The 14796-nt window shown below is 36.3% G+C and overlaps 1 protein-coding gene across 1 annotated transcript in view; it reads right to left on the bottom strand.

Annotated features, from left to right (window-relative positions):
- Nucleotides 1–14796, bottom strand: part of LOC126199029 (cingulin-like) — a 310715-nt gene that overhangs the window by 143112 nt on the left and 152807 nt on the right. The window contains exon 8 of the mRNA XM_049935770.1: nucleotides 9335–9447. Within this exon, the coding sequence (XP_049791727.1) occupies nucleotides 9335–9447 (113 nt within the window). The remainder of the gene's footprint in view (nucleotides 1–9334; nucleotides 9448–14796) is intronic.

Genomic DNA, 14796 nt, shown 5'->3' with positions numbered 1-14796 from the left:
CCTATCCAGTCAACATCTGAAACTCATTATCTGCTTCAGATTCATTGATGACATTTTTATCCTCTTGACTCATGACCAGGACAATCTTTGTGCTTTCCTCCATAACCTCAACCATTACTCTTAAATCCACTTCATCTGGTCTTTCTCAACTCAATGAGACACCTTGCTAGATGTCCATCTCCACCTTTCAGATGACTCCATAAATGCTTATGTTCATATCAAGCATACCAACCACCAGTAATACCTCTACTTCAACAGCTGTCACAAGATCCACATCAAAACATGTATTCCTGCAGCTTCACCACCAGATGATGCCATGTCTGCAGTGTAAAGTAGGAGGTGTCGAACTTTACCACCAACTTTACCAGAGCCTTCACTGACACACAATATCTCACCCAGCTCACCCATACGTACAGACCTCCTGTGCCATTTCCTCCTCTCACAGAAGTAAACCTGAGGACTAGCTGCTAACCAGCACTCCTCTAATCATTCAGTATCACCCTGGCCTTTAAAAGCTCAACTATATCAGGGCTTTGACTACCTCTTGTCATGAGCTGAAGTGAAAGATATTCTACCCGAAGTCCTACCCACATCACCAAAGGCAATGTTCTGTGACACACCTCCTACCATCCTTGTCCATTCCTATTCCATCCCTGTTCCCAATCCTGTATCCAATTAGTCATTTTCCTGTCATGAGCCCAGGTACAAGCCCTGTTCCATACCTCCACCCACCACCTGCTACTGCAGTCGATTCATAGGCATTTCCTACTCAATAAAAGGCAGGCACACAGGTGAAAGCAACCATGCTATACATCAGCTATGCTGCAGTTATCGCTCAATATTCTATGTGCGCATAACAAGTAACCCACAGTCTGCTCGCATGAATGGCCACTGCCAAACTGTGGAGAAAACAACAAACGTGACCATCCAGTTGCCAAACATGCTGCATACTACAATGCACATGACTTGAACAGCTGCTTCACTGTGTGGTGCATCTGGGTACTCCCTTTGGCACATGTTTCTCCAAGCTATGCAATGTTTACTGCACTCTTTCAACCCCCAGGTCTAAATCTCCACTAACATGTTTTCCACTGCCTCACCATCAAGGCTCTCTCTCTCTCTCTCTCTCTCTCTCTCTCTCTCTCTTTCACACTCTCTTACTCCTCCCCTCTTACACCCTTCCCCCTTCCTCCTCTCTGTTTGTCTATATCTCCCTCTCCTTCTTTTGCTCCATCCCTTCTCTCCCCCCCACCACCCCACCCCACTCTCCCCTCCACTCTACATCTTTTATACGCTCTCCCCTCTGAACTTCATTTACCTTGTTGTGCAGCCATTGAGTCATTTGTCATAACAACGGCCTCTCTCTATCTCACTGTCCTCATCTTGCTTTGTATGTTCTTCCATAGTCCCTTCCCTTTGTATCAGGTCTAGCAACTGCTTTCAGTTATCAATAATCAGTAATCAGTCTTACTGCCGCCAAGTGAGTGTAAGTTGGATGTCAGAGTGTACTTTTACAAGAAAAAGAGCAACAGCTTGAAAACTAGTGTGAATATTGTTTCCTGTTATGTGTTTTTATGCTCTACACATCAGTGCACTATAGGTGGGTTGGCTTTCGCTTACTTTATATGTTATAAAATGCTGTTGGGATGGTTACAAGCAATCTCCTCTCATCTGCTACTAAATCCATATTTGGCTTTGATGGATCACAAGCCCTGATATCTGTGTCATGCAATAATGAACATATTTCTCATTTCTCTCTGTTGCAAAACCAATATGGAACTAGACATAGAAGAAAAACTGCAGCATCTCCCTTACAGGTGCTGGTTAGGAGAAAAGCACATGGGTCACAGGGGAACAGTGTCTATGAGCAATTAGTAACAAAAATTAGTTGGTTACTAAAAGGTACATAGAAAAACATATGACAGGTAGTTAGGAAGTTTTAATTATCATCTCCAAAATTAATGTTACATAATTACTTTTTTATTTGTCTGCAGGTAAAGGTGAACAGTCCTGACACATATGGAGATCTGTGTGACAGTACCATAGCACACAGTTAGAAGAACCAAAACAAAATGCCACACATCACTGATAAAGTGGAGTATCATGTGGTAATTCATTTGGCTGCAGCAAAAATGTTGCAGCTGTGTTAGTCCAAGCCAGTGACTATCTCCCATAATACCACAGAGATATTACAAGTTTTTGAACTAACACTATATTTTCTAGAGCTCAGAAAACAATGTCACACATAGCCACACCAAAATGTACCCACAGATGCCTATAGTGACACCAAATGAACCAATAAAGAGCTGAGTGCCATGACAGAAAGGAAACCTTATACTTTAAAACACAACTACTCTCTACAGGAGATGTGTGTGAAGCCCAAAGATCTTAGGTGAGATGATCCAGCCCCCGCTTGTCATCCCAACAGCAATTTTTAATGAAGGAAATGTGTTTGGTTGCCAAAACATTGCTTACGTCTTTCTCAATAAACAGCTACTCACTTAAGTCTGATCAGCCACTGCTACAGTCTCTATTTTTGTATCTGCTAATTAAATCACTTTCTTCTGTCTCATTTACTTCTCACACTCATTTTTATCTTTCATTTTCAAGTAAATGCATAGTTGCATTTCATTCGTATCAATAAATTAAGATAACCATTACTCCCAAACTTCGACATTCCCTATTAGTTGGAATGACTGACTCCAGAACAAAAATTAGGTGATGGTTTGGAGGTGGCTAGGTATTAATGTATTTAACAATGTCTTGTAAATTATTATAAACATTGGTTTATTAGCACAGAACTTCACTGTTACAAATGTTTTGGTGCTATTTACAAAATTCATTTCATGGCAAAAATATGGGAGAAAACCTTTAAGAACTTTGACAAGGCTAACACTGGACTGAGTCTCTGCTGCAAAACATATATATTTTTAGAGCTACAGAGAAGTTTTAATGTACTCTGCTGGTTCTATGATTAAATTGTTACATGTCAAAGAAGTTAATACATAATATCTTAATAAAAAAATATAAATGGGTAGAGAGCACAGGAGCTTTACAATGTGATGTAAGCATTTAATTGTATATTATAAATGGAAAAGGAGAGACACCTTCCTCGTTCTAAAAGAAGAAGCGACTTTACTATTCATATAAGGACACAGCCAGGATTTTGTTAAAGGGGTGATTCCATTTGTTAAAGGGGACCTTAACAAGCCTCATGTTTTTCATTTTATGCTGAAAATACATATATTAATTTATTAATTTTATATACATAATTTGTTTCCAGGAGGCATTTATGGAAATATTATTTGGTCTAATATGTTTCCAAGCAAATTAAAATTTGAATATAATGTATTGCCCTTCAGCTAACAAAACACAGCTCAGTCTTCCCATATAAGGTTCACTGTCACAGAGCAGAAGAATTTTAATGGTGGGATTAATAACTAATAAAGTTAAATGTGTTCAAATCTCTTTTGACAGTAGCTATCTTCCTCCTACTACAATCTTGTATTTAAATGTACAACTTATCTTAAACCAAGTCAGAATTTCTTCAATACATCAAAGCATCTTCAGTTCCTCATTTGAGCTCAAATTTTGTTAAAGTATTAAATTTTCATTAAAGTTCTTCTATTTCCTCAAGTGATCAAATTTTTTCTTTAAATTGTTATTGTAACAGTCAGCTTGAAACTATAACAAATGAATTTACTTAGGGGGGGAAAACAGAATACACACATTCTATGAGATACAATTTTGGGATCTTAACACCGATTCATGCATTAATTTCATCTAGACTTCTAACAGATGCAACTCTTAAATGAGTTTGCATTTATTCATGGTTATACAGCTGTTGATGCCAATAAATTTCTCCATGAGGTGGTCTAGAAGTCTAGGGGTAACTGGCATGTCTGGACAGATCAAATATGGAGAACAGTGATGAAAAAAAAAAAAAAAAATCAAAACGTCATAGGTCCCAGATTGGAACCTCACCAGTGTGTATATTTCAGAAAAAAAAGTCATCAGCAATGGGAGCAGAAGACTTTTGGCATAAGAAGTCACCTTCATTCTGTCAACCTCCTTGTCAAAGATGGCAGAGGAGCATGCAGAGGTTCAGGGCATTGTCTGACCCTTGGGGTAGGAACCTACCCCTGAAAGGTGAAAGACTCAGCAATGATCAATGACAGGAGGCTGCAGACAGCAATGAAAACCACTGCATTAGAGATGCATAACATTTATCTTCACGACATGTGGCCTGTCATTAAAAATGTCATTGGCAAAAGATTCCCGCCTAGTTCCCTATTCAGATCTCTGTGACAGGACTGCCAAGGGTGAGGTGAGCATGACAAAAAAAAATTGAATAACCAACAAAATAATAATGATCTACAACCAGGGGCATGGAATCTTAGATATCTGAAAGTGGTAGGTAAGGTAGAAAATGTATAAAGGGAAATGCTGAGGCTCAATTTAGATATAGTGGTATCAGTGATGTGAAATGGAAAGAAGACAAGGATTTCTAGTGAGACGAATATAGGGAATCATCAACAGCAGCAGAAAATGATACAATGGGAGTAGAATTTATTACAAATAGGAAGGAAGGGCAGAGAGTGAGATATTATGAACATTTCGGTGACAAGGTTGTTCTCATCAGGATCAACAACAAACCAACAGCAACAACAATAGTACAGGTATACATGCCAATGTCACAAGCGAAAGTTGAAGAGATAGAGAACATATATGAGGATATTGAACAGTAATTATGGACTGTATTGAATGGTAATTTTGGTATTATTGAATGGTAATTTTAGTATGTAAAGGGAAATGAAAATCTAATAGCCATGGGGGACTGGAAGTGGAAGCAGTAAAAGAAGGGCTACAGGAGAATACAAGCTTGGTAGTAGGAATGAGATAGGAGAAAAACTAATAGAACTCTGCAATAAATTTCAGCTAGTAACAGTGGATATTCTGTTCAAGAATCACAATCAGGATAAGTATAATTGGAATAGGCCAGGAGATACGAGAAGATTTCAGTTAGATTACGATATGGTCAAGAGGAGATTCTGAAGTCTGATACTGGATTGTAAGCATATCCAAGAGGAGATACAAACACAGATCACAATTTAGTAGTGATGAAGAGTAGGTTGAAGTTTAAGAGACTATTTAGGAAGAATCAGTGCACCAAGAGGTGGGATACAGAAGTACTAAGGAATAAAGAGATACAATCAAAGTCCTCTGAGCCTATAGATTCCATAATAATGAATAGTGCAGTAGGCAGATTAGTTGAAGCAGAATGAACATCTCTAAAAAGGACAATCACGGCAGTGAGAAAGAAAAACATACTTACAAGACAAGGAATGTAACTGCAAAGAAACCATATGTAAAAGAAGAAATACTTCAGTTGATCGGTGCAAGAAGGAAGTACAAAAATGTTCAGGGACATTCAGGAATAAAGAATGTGAATGAAATAAACAGGAAATGCAGTGGAAGCTAAGGTGTAATAGCTTCAAGAAAAATGTGAAAAAATCAAAAAAGAAATGATTGTTGCAAGTACTGACTCAGCACATAGAAAAGTCAAAACAAACAACAGTGAAATTAAAAACAAGGGTAGTAACATTAAGTTGGATTGTAAGGCATACCCAGAAGTAGATATAATCACAAATCACAATTTAGTAGTGATGAAGAGTAGGCTGGAGTTTAAGAGACTATTCAGGAAGAATCAGTGCACAAAGAAGTAGGATATGGAAGTACTAAGGAATAAAGAGATATTCAAAGTCCTCTGAGCCTATAGATTCTGTGATAATGAATAGCTCAGCAGGCAGATTAGTTGAAGCGGAATGAACATCTCTAAAAAGGAGAATCACAGCAGAGAGAGAGAAAAACATAGTTAAAACACAAGGAATGTATTTGCAAAGAAACCACACATAAAAGAAGAAATGCTTCAGTTGATCAGTGCGAGTAGGAAGTACAAAAATGTTCAGGGACATTCAATAGGGAAGAGGTAGGGGATGCAATACTAGAGTCATAATTTAAAAGAGTTTTGGAAGACTTATGATCGAATAAGGCAAAAGGGATAATATTCCATTGAAATTTCTAAAATCATTGGGGAAGTGGCAATAAAATGACTATTCACATTGGTGTGTAGAATGTATAAGAATGGTAATATACCATCTGTCTTTAGGAAGAACAACATCCACACAATTCCGAAGATAGCAAGAGTCACTAAGTTGGAGAATTATCGCACATCAGAGTTGCCAACAAGAATAATATACGGAAGAATGGAAAAGAAAATTAATGATGTGTCAGATGACAATCAGTTTGACTTTTGAAAAGATAAAGGCATCAGAGAGGCAGTTGTGTCATTGTAGTTTATAATGGAAGCAAGACTGAAGAAAGATTGGGACACATTAATAGGATTTGTCAACCTGTTAAAGTGTTCAACAATGTAAAATGGTGGAAGATGTTAAAAATTCTGAGAAAAATATGGGAATGCTATAGGGAGAGACAGGTAATATACAGTATGTACAAGAACCCAGAGGGGGCAATAGACAGGATGATCATCAATGAAGTGCTCAGATTAAAAAGACTGTTCAATTAATATATCAAAGAATCAATAACAATAATAAAAGAGAGGTTCAAGAGTGAAAGGTTAGCAATGATAAGATTCACTGATGATATTGCTATCTTGAGTGAAAGTGGAGAATTACAGGATCTGTTGAATGGAATGAATAGTCTACTGATACAAAACAAGGACTGAGACTAAACTGAATAATGATTAGAATTGCTGATCATGAAGTAAATGAAGTTAAGGAATTCTACTATCTAGGCAGTAAAATAATCCATGACAGGTGGAGCAATTATAACATAAAAAGCAGAATAACACTGGAAAAAAGGGTAGTCTTAGCCAAGATAAGTCTGGTAGTACCAAACATAGGCCTTAATTTGAGGAAGAAATTTCTGAGAATGTATGTTTGAAGCACAATATTGCATGGTAGTGAAATATGAACTGTGGGGAAAGTGGAAGAGAAGAGAAATGAAGCCTTTGAGATATGGTGATATAGAAGAGTGTCAAAAATTAGATAGATTGATAAAGTAAGGAATGAGGAGGTTTTCTGCAGAATTGGTGAGGAAATGGCTATATGAAAAAGACTGACAAGAAGAAGGGGCAAAATGACAGGACATGTGTTAAGACAACAGGGAATAACTTATATGATACGAGAGGCAGCTGTAGAGGAAGACAGAGATTGGAAAACATCCAGAAAATAATTGAGGACAGAGGTTGCAATGACATTCAACATATGTTGTCATTTATGTGGTGTTTATCTACATGGAGTTGTGATGGTTGGAGTCATTGTTCCAAGGATATTATAAATGAGACAATTCACAGTAGAATACCATTCTTATTGTAGTAAGACTTGAAGAGATGATGTATTGCTCTTCTGCAAGTGAGCCACACAGATACAAATACAAAATGGTGATCCAATGTAAATCCAGTGCAAATATGGCTTTTACTGCCGTGAGTCTCCAAAGAGATCTTTGGCTCACCTTCGATACAGCTCTTTTCATTTAAGCAGAGAGGCTGTATCTTTAAGGGAACTTACATCTGTCAGAAAAGAAAGGAATTCAGAAGGAAACTGGCTGTGGCCTATAGTAGGGAACCAGCCCCAGCATCTGCCAAATTTGAAAACAGGAAACCACAGTAAATCATTTTCAAGGTTCATGGTGGATAGATTCGGACCACCTCATTTCCAGAATCCAGGTACTGCTAGCCCAGCAATGCAAATCACAGAGCTACCTAATTCAGTGGAGAATTTACAGAAACTCATTATTGTACATTGTTTTAAAATCAAACAAAATGCATCACAACAAAAGATGGAATTCTGATATTACATGATTTTCCTTTAACTGTTCGTGTTTTGTCATTTGATAGTGCATGAATACATGCATATTTTAAGATTGAATTGTGTAAGGAATTCATGGCTTTACTTATCATAATACTATAAGAGCATAAATAGATTCTGGTTGAAAGGGGGGGGGGGGCTATGCAGGGAAAATTGTGCTCAGATGAATTCAAACAGCCAGCTGAAAAAATCTTTTAGAAATGAATGAACAAAGGAAATGTGATGTCATCCCACCATACCCCTTCTGCTCTCCTAGCCGTTGCATATCAGAACTGGTTTCATAACTGTACACTGCCCAAATCACCAGATTGGACGATATTTTACCTTTTGGGCTAATAATGATATAATTTTGAGCAAATTTCTTAAGAAACCATTACCCTTTGGAAGATACTTTCGCCAATCTAGGTGGGTTTTAGATGACACAAGCAAATGCAAGTGTATTTTTATGCACTGATTGTAATTTAATGTTATTTATAATGATATTTACCACTCCACAATGGTGGTTTTTGACACACATCCTGCCCCATACACATTCTTCATTCTCCAATGGATGTCTACCAATGTTTTTTCTTTGACAGCCATGAAAGAATATCAGCACATTGAACCTGTCTGGACTCAGTTGGTAATAACATTGCCATAGCTCATGTTTCCACATTTAATGCACATACATATGAAAGGCATGATTACCACACTAATCCCTTACCCACATCTCAGTGCTTGCATACTTGCATCACAGTTGTGCTACATTCCATATATGCCACAGCATCACACTAAAATGGAAATGTTTTAATCACCCCTTGTATCTTTCAGTATCACTACAGAACAACTACATCCTGTGTCACTTCATTTAAAGGGGAGGGGGGGGGGGGGTGAGGGAGGTGGTCCAGATCTCTCACTTAGAGCTCTTTAAAATATTCTTAGAAAGAAGAAAGTGTTGTGCGTAAATCTTGTAATTACTACTGATGTTAGTTAATAGTTACTGGTGAGCATTAGCCAGAGTTCCACATTGCTTCACTCACTGCATGTTTTGGAACCTTCTCCTTCCCACTGTAACTGATGTAGACTGATAAAAATGAGGGTGTTACATAAATCTATGTTGTCATTTCATGTTCCTGTCATTAGGTGTTGTTGCTGATTACTAAAACTTATAAGTGCCCTTACAATAATGTGAATTTCATAATGGAAACAACAATAAAAATGAGCTTATGTAGCCAGTCACCTGTGCTAACTGATCCATGGTGCATGGGGTGCATAGGTAGATGTAACAATACAGAAATTTCACTAGCTTTCAAGCTTCCACCTTATTTTCCAGTCGATGTATGAGTGCGTGTGTGTGTGCGCCCATGTGCGTGCACACACACGCACACACACACACACACACACACTCTCTCTCACACACACACACACACACACACACACACCACTGTCTTCCCAAATGTACTTACTTTTTTTCTGATTCAGTAGATACATTTTTGAGGGTTTTGTTGAGGCTGGAAATAACATTTCTACTTTCCTTCAGTTCAAGTTCCATTTTATCATCAGAACTGTTGGTGTTTTTCTAAAAGAGTGAATAATCTGGATCAGTATGTAAATTTCTCATTAGTAAATTTATTTATTTATAGCTCTTACTTGCTACCAAAGCTTGTATTTTATTATATAATTAATAACTGTAACAGCATATTTCCTTCTGGTACACTTCTAAGGTTTATTTTTTAATGATTTTAATAACTAAAATGTGCACAGCTACATAATTCATATTTGAAAAACAAAATAATTTTCCTTGTTTTACTGTACTTTTAGAAAATACAGAATGATATTTTTGTTCAGTGTTGGCTTATCATCTTATACATATGAAATCACAGAAGAAACTTCAAAATTACTACTACATTTCTGTGATAAGCAACATTTATTCCATGTTGGAAATAACATACAGGCATTGAAATTTCCTCTCTCAGATTTTTGCAGGATTGTACCATTGTTTTGCACTCACACGCTGAAAGCTTGAGAGTTCTCAAGTGCTGTTCAGTTTCGAACTCACTGACCTCACTGACCTTAGTTTCAATACGTACTGTTTTTCATACATTTTGCAATTTTTTGTAAGCAATTTTATGACATGCTTTATTATAAATATTGGATGTATCAGTTGATATAAATAATTTTAATCTAGGAAGCAGCTGTACAGAACTAAGGCAATGACTGTGCACTCATGCTCCTTTTTGAGTGTAATACACTGAGGTGACAAAAATCATGGAATACCTCTTAATATCACATCAGACCTCCTTTTGCCCACCACAATGCAGCAACTCAATATCACATGGACTCAAAAAGTTGTTGGAAGTCCCCTGCAGAAATAGTGAGCAATTCTGGCTCTATAGCCACCCATAATTCTGAAAGTATTCCCAATGCAGGGTTTTATGCATGAACTGAACTCTCAGTTACGTCTGATAAGTGTTTGATGGGATTCATGTTGGGTGATCCAGTTGGCCAGTTCATTTACCTGAATTGTCCAGAATGTTCTTCTAACCAATGATGAACAATTGTGGCCCGGTAACATGGTGCGTTGTCATCCATAAAAATTATATCATTGTTTGGGACCATGAGTCCATGAATGACAGCAAATGGACTCCAAGTAATCGAACATCTAAGGAGCCAATCCATTTCATGCAAACACAACCTACACCATTATGGAGCCACCACAGCTTGCATTGTGCCTTGTGTCCTCAATTGCTGTGAAGGTAACTGCAAGTGATGCTTGTCTAGTGTTCAATAGTGGAAATGTAGGTAGGATTAAAGCCTGCAGAGACTAGACTTTCATCTAGGTGCATTCACACTGAAGATACTCAGATGCATCGATGAAGCAAGACTAGACAAATATCAGGCACCAGAAGGAAAAATGGAAAAGTTGGTTAGACACAGGAGGCTGCAGAAGAGGTTATTCGAGGAAGATGAGAAAGAGAATAAAGATTACGGATGTGGACAGAATTAATCACCTGAGGTATATCAATATTTTCAAAAAATAAAATAAAAAGTTTAAATGCGAATTGAACTATGATGTACCTTTACTCAGGAACTATGAAAGCTAACATACTGAAATTTGGCATAGTTATTAATAATTACTTACTAAATAATCCTGTGCAGCACTTTTCTGTTATCTTTTCTCTGAGAAAAGTTCTCCTTTAAATTTCAGAAAAATAGATCAGTCCCAGGTAACACAAAACTAAAACATTAATTCCACAGCAACTATGACCTTAAAGAAAAATCTGTTCCACACATTTTCTTAGCCTCTTACACAAATGTAAACTGTGAAATTCCAATTTTATTACTTGATTAGTTTACGAGAAAAGATACATTAGAGAAACAATCATAATTAAAAATTCAAATCCTAATTAAAAATTCAAATCCTGTGCATTCTCAGACAAAATTTGCACATAATATCAAGCATTATGTTGTACATAAATGTCTCAATTTTTACTATTTTAGCTGTAATATTTTTGGATGTATATAATTTCAAGTACAAGAATGTATTTTGCCATACATGTGTCCTTAAAAGCAGAAGTACAAGATATAGTGAAAGCCCTTTAGAATCTGTTATGAAGACCAACTATGACGAAATAAATAGACTTTGGAAATAAAATCTAGGGTTGAGGCTGGTTTAAAGGGCATTGACGCAAGAGTAGATGCCACTGAAAGTAGGGTCATACTTTTAGAAAACGAATTCATTAATGAACCTACCAAAAGGCCACTGAACAATTATAAACTATAAAATACTGTAGAAGAAAGAGTCTGTCACTTAGATGATGAACCAATGGGACGAATAACTTATTTAAAGAAAATGGCAGATGATGTATAAATATATGTAAACAATGATGTTCATGTCTTAGTTAAAAAGATAGTAGAAATCCAAGAAAACTTTAATACCAAAAATATGTGTGTAAACAGTGGCATTATATGGTACAACTTACCAGTTAAAAGTTTTCCCTGTGACAATTTTCACTCTGTTGACTTTTTACAGCTTTGTAAAGATAACTTTGTGTCTGGTATGACAGACAATTTTAAAGTGAAATCTGTCAAAATGTTTTTTGAAGGACAAGCTTTGTTATGTGCAAACATTAACTTTTATCAGTGGAGATCACGTAAGAATGTTGGAAAAAATATTTGAATAAAGTTTGGACAGAATTAAAACAGGCTAGAATCTAGAGTGAATTTTTGAATGGTCTTGTTTATAGAGAGAATAATGGTTTTAAGGATTTCTGTAGGAACCAGCTAAATAAATTAGGGCACTTCTGTAAAGCTTTTGATGCAGTGATGCAAACCAGTGCACTTAACGGAAGGTTATGGTGGGCTCTTGTTCATAGGCCAATTGGTTCAAATTTGTTGATAAATCAGACAAGGCTTTGAAAATAAGTAGTGAAATTAATTATCATGATGGATGGAATTATGGTTTCAGTAGGGCAAACTATTGAAGAAAAGATTGTGGGAACCACACGTTTGAAAATCAGAACCTTGGTGCAAGAGATTGTAATGGAAATGTAAGAGACAGACAGTGGGAAGAAATGATGAAAATCATAGTCTATAATCATGCTTATAGACTATTACAGAGCAGTAAATATTTAGCTTTGAAAAGACTGAAATTATATTTAAATAAATCCTAACCTATTATCAAAAGAATAAAACATAAAATATTGCTGTTGCGCAGTAATAGCACTTTGATTAATAAGTGAAATAGCTAATTTAAGCTAACTTTGAATAAGGCTCAGGGTTTATTAAATAAAAACAATATCTCAAAGTTAATGCTTTAAAACAGTTAATACAGTATGCCTAATACTTTCAATTAAAAAGTATGTAAATAGTGGGTTTTAAATGCGTCTTTGTGTCTTACACCCTAAAAATATTTAAGTGTTTGAAAATAACTAATTCAGTATTATAGTAATACAGTACTAAACTAGTAGTAATCTTTTGAAACTGAAAATTTAACATTATGTATGTATTTAATCCCCTATTTAATAAAGATTTTTAATATTGCTCTAAACGCCATTATTAGAGCCAGAGTGTCTTTAGAAAGGTGCAAATGTCAACCATCTGACTGGATTACTGAATATGAAGTTGTCGATGACTGGTCGGATATCCAGTTCATCCAAAACATCTCAGTGGGCATGAAGAACACCCAAGTTGCTCAATCACTTCTGTTCCATCGTTGATCGGAGATATAACTTCAGACATCTAAGCATGCTAAATGACCATTCTACTGTTGCTGTCATGATAGGAACTACTTGGAGAAGCTTAATGCACTTCACTACTTCAGTAACATTTCTCCAACTGCAGGCTCTTGTATAATGTACTTTCTTACATCACGCATGTTTTTTCAGACCAGTTGTTTTTTATTAGATATATTGACTAACATATTCAAGTGCAAGCACAGTCTCTCAATGTCTAGGTCATTTTTGAAAAACTCAGTTGATTTTTCAAAATTTGTTTCACCTCTGTTTACTAATAGCAAGCACTCTTGTTCAACTGCAATGACCTGTGTGAGTCCAGTTGAGGCAAACCCCTCAGTAATGCAAGATTGCACTGTTTCACAAACTTCAATGTAAATATCTTTGTAGTATTCCTTTGGGATTTTGAAAGTGTGTAGTGAGCTGGCTTTGTCGTTTTCATAGTTCTTTGGTATACTTCGATTCCGAGCAAGTGTCGGGTCATCAACTTGTGAAGGTTTTTCTTTTAAACACAATTCCCAAAAGTGTTCAAAACAATCATGCCTTCCATTCAATATACAAACTAAGCCCTCATATATTTTTTCCAGATCAGTAACACTTCGATGAAGGTACTGAATTTTTGTCATTGACAACCTTTATTACATGGCAATAAAGACATAAAAAGAACTAAGTCTTGAATTAAAACATTGACTCAAGGTAGCCTCTGTTTTGTCCTCTGCAGAAAATGTTTCAAAAAACTCTACAAGTTCTTCAAAATTTCTCAATATTCTCAAGATACTAGAAGCTCGCATATTCCGAGTCGGGCAAAGGGGTCGCAGACCAGCTTGTTTGTTGGCACTCTCACAACGTATGCTTCTGAAAAGTCCCGCCTTTTACAGTGTTTATTAAGTCCTTGGCTAAAGCCATAATATCCCTCATAGACATAAGATGGCAGAGACTATCTACAGCTGCCAAGTCTAAACTGTGAGCAGTGCAGTGCACATAGCATGCTTTTGGTTGTATATCCAAAACTAACTTTTTTAGTCCTTTGAACTTACCTCTCATATTCGAGGCACCAACATAGCACTGTCCTCTTAAGTTATCCATTGACAGATCAAGATGAGCAAAAATGTCTTTTAAAATACTAAACAGCGTTTGTGATTCAGTGTTGGTGATCTCATATAAGCCAATAGAGTCTTTGTTGATGAATAAGGAATCAACGACAGTACGAATACAAAATGACACTTGTTCATGAATCGAAGAATCACTTGTTTAGTCAACCATAATAGAAAAATGTTCAGTGTTCTTGATTGAAGTCAATACCTTTCTCAACACAGACTTTCCTAGCAGATCAGTGATCTCATTTTGAATATCATGGGACCCAAAATGCCCTAACCAATCTTTAAACTCAGGTATGTCATTCTTTTGGAGTTCCAACAATTGAAAAAAATTGAGTTTACATCTTCATGATCTCTAATTGCTAGTCCTTTTTGGCATAAAAATTGTATGGTAGTAAAAATTGTCTCAAGAGCTAAACATCCTTCCTTCATATCACTACCTAACTATTCATTCAATTGGGTGGCCACACTTTGGTTAGTGACAGAATTTAGTTTCAGAACACCTTCTTTATGCATAAACGTATTTTCATGAAGACAGAATTTTTCCAAAGCCTTTTTCCAGTTAGAAAACCCAAATTAAGTAAATGCATCTTTGTT

Source organism: Schistocerca nitens, chromosome 1 (assembly GCF_023898315.1).
Source record: "Schistocerca nitens isolate TAMUIC-IGC-003100 chromosome 1, iqSchNite1.1, whole genome shotgun sequence".
Taxonomy (NCBI): domain Eukaryota; kingdom Metazoa; phylum Arthropoda; class Insecta; order Orthoptera; family Acrididae; genus Schistocerca; species Schistocerca nitens.
Note: the sequence above shows the minus strand (reverse complement) of the source record. Positions and strands in the feature narration are given on the sequence as shown.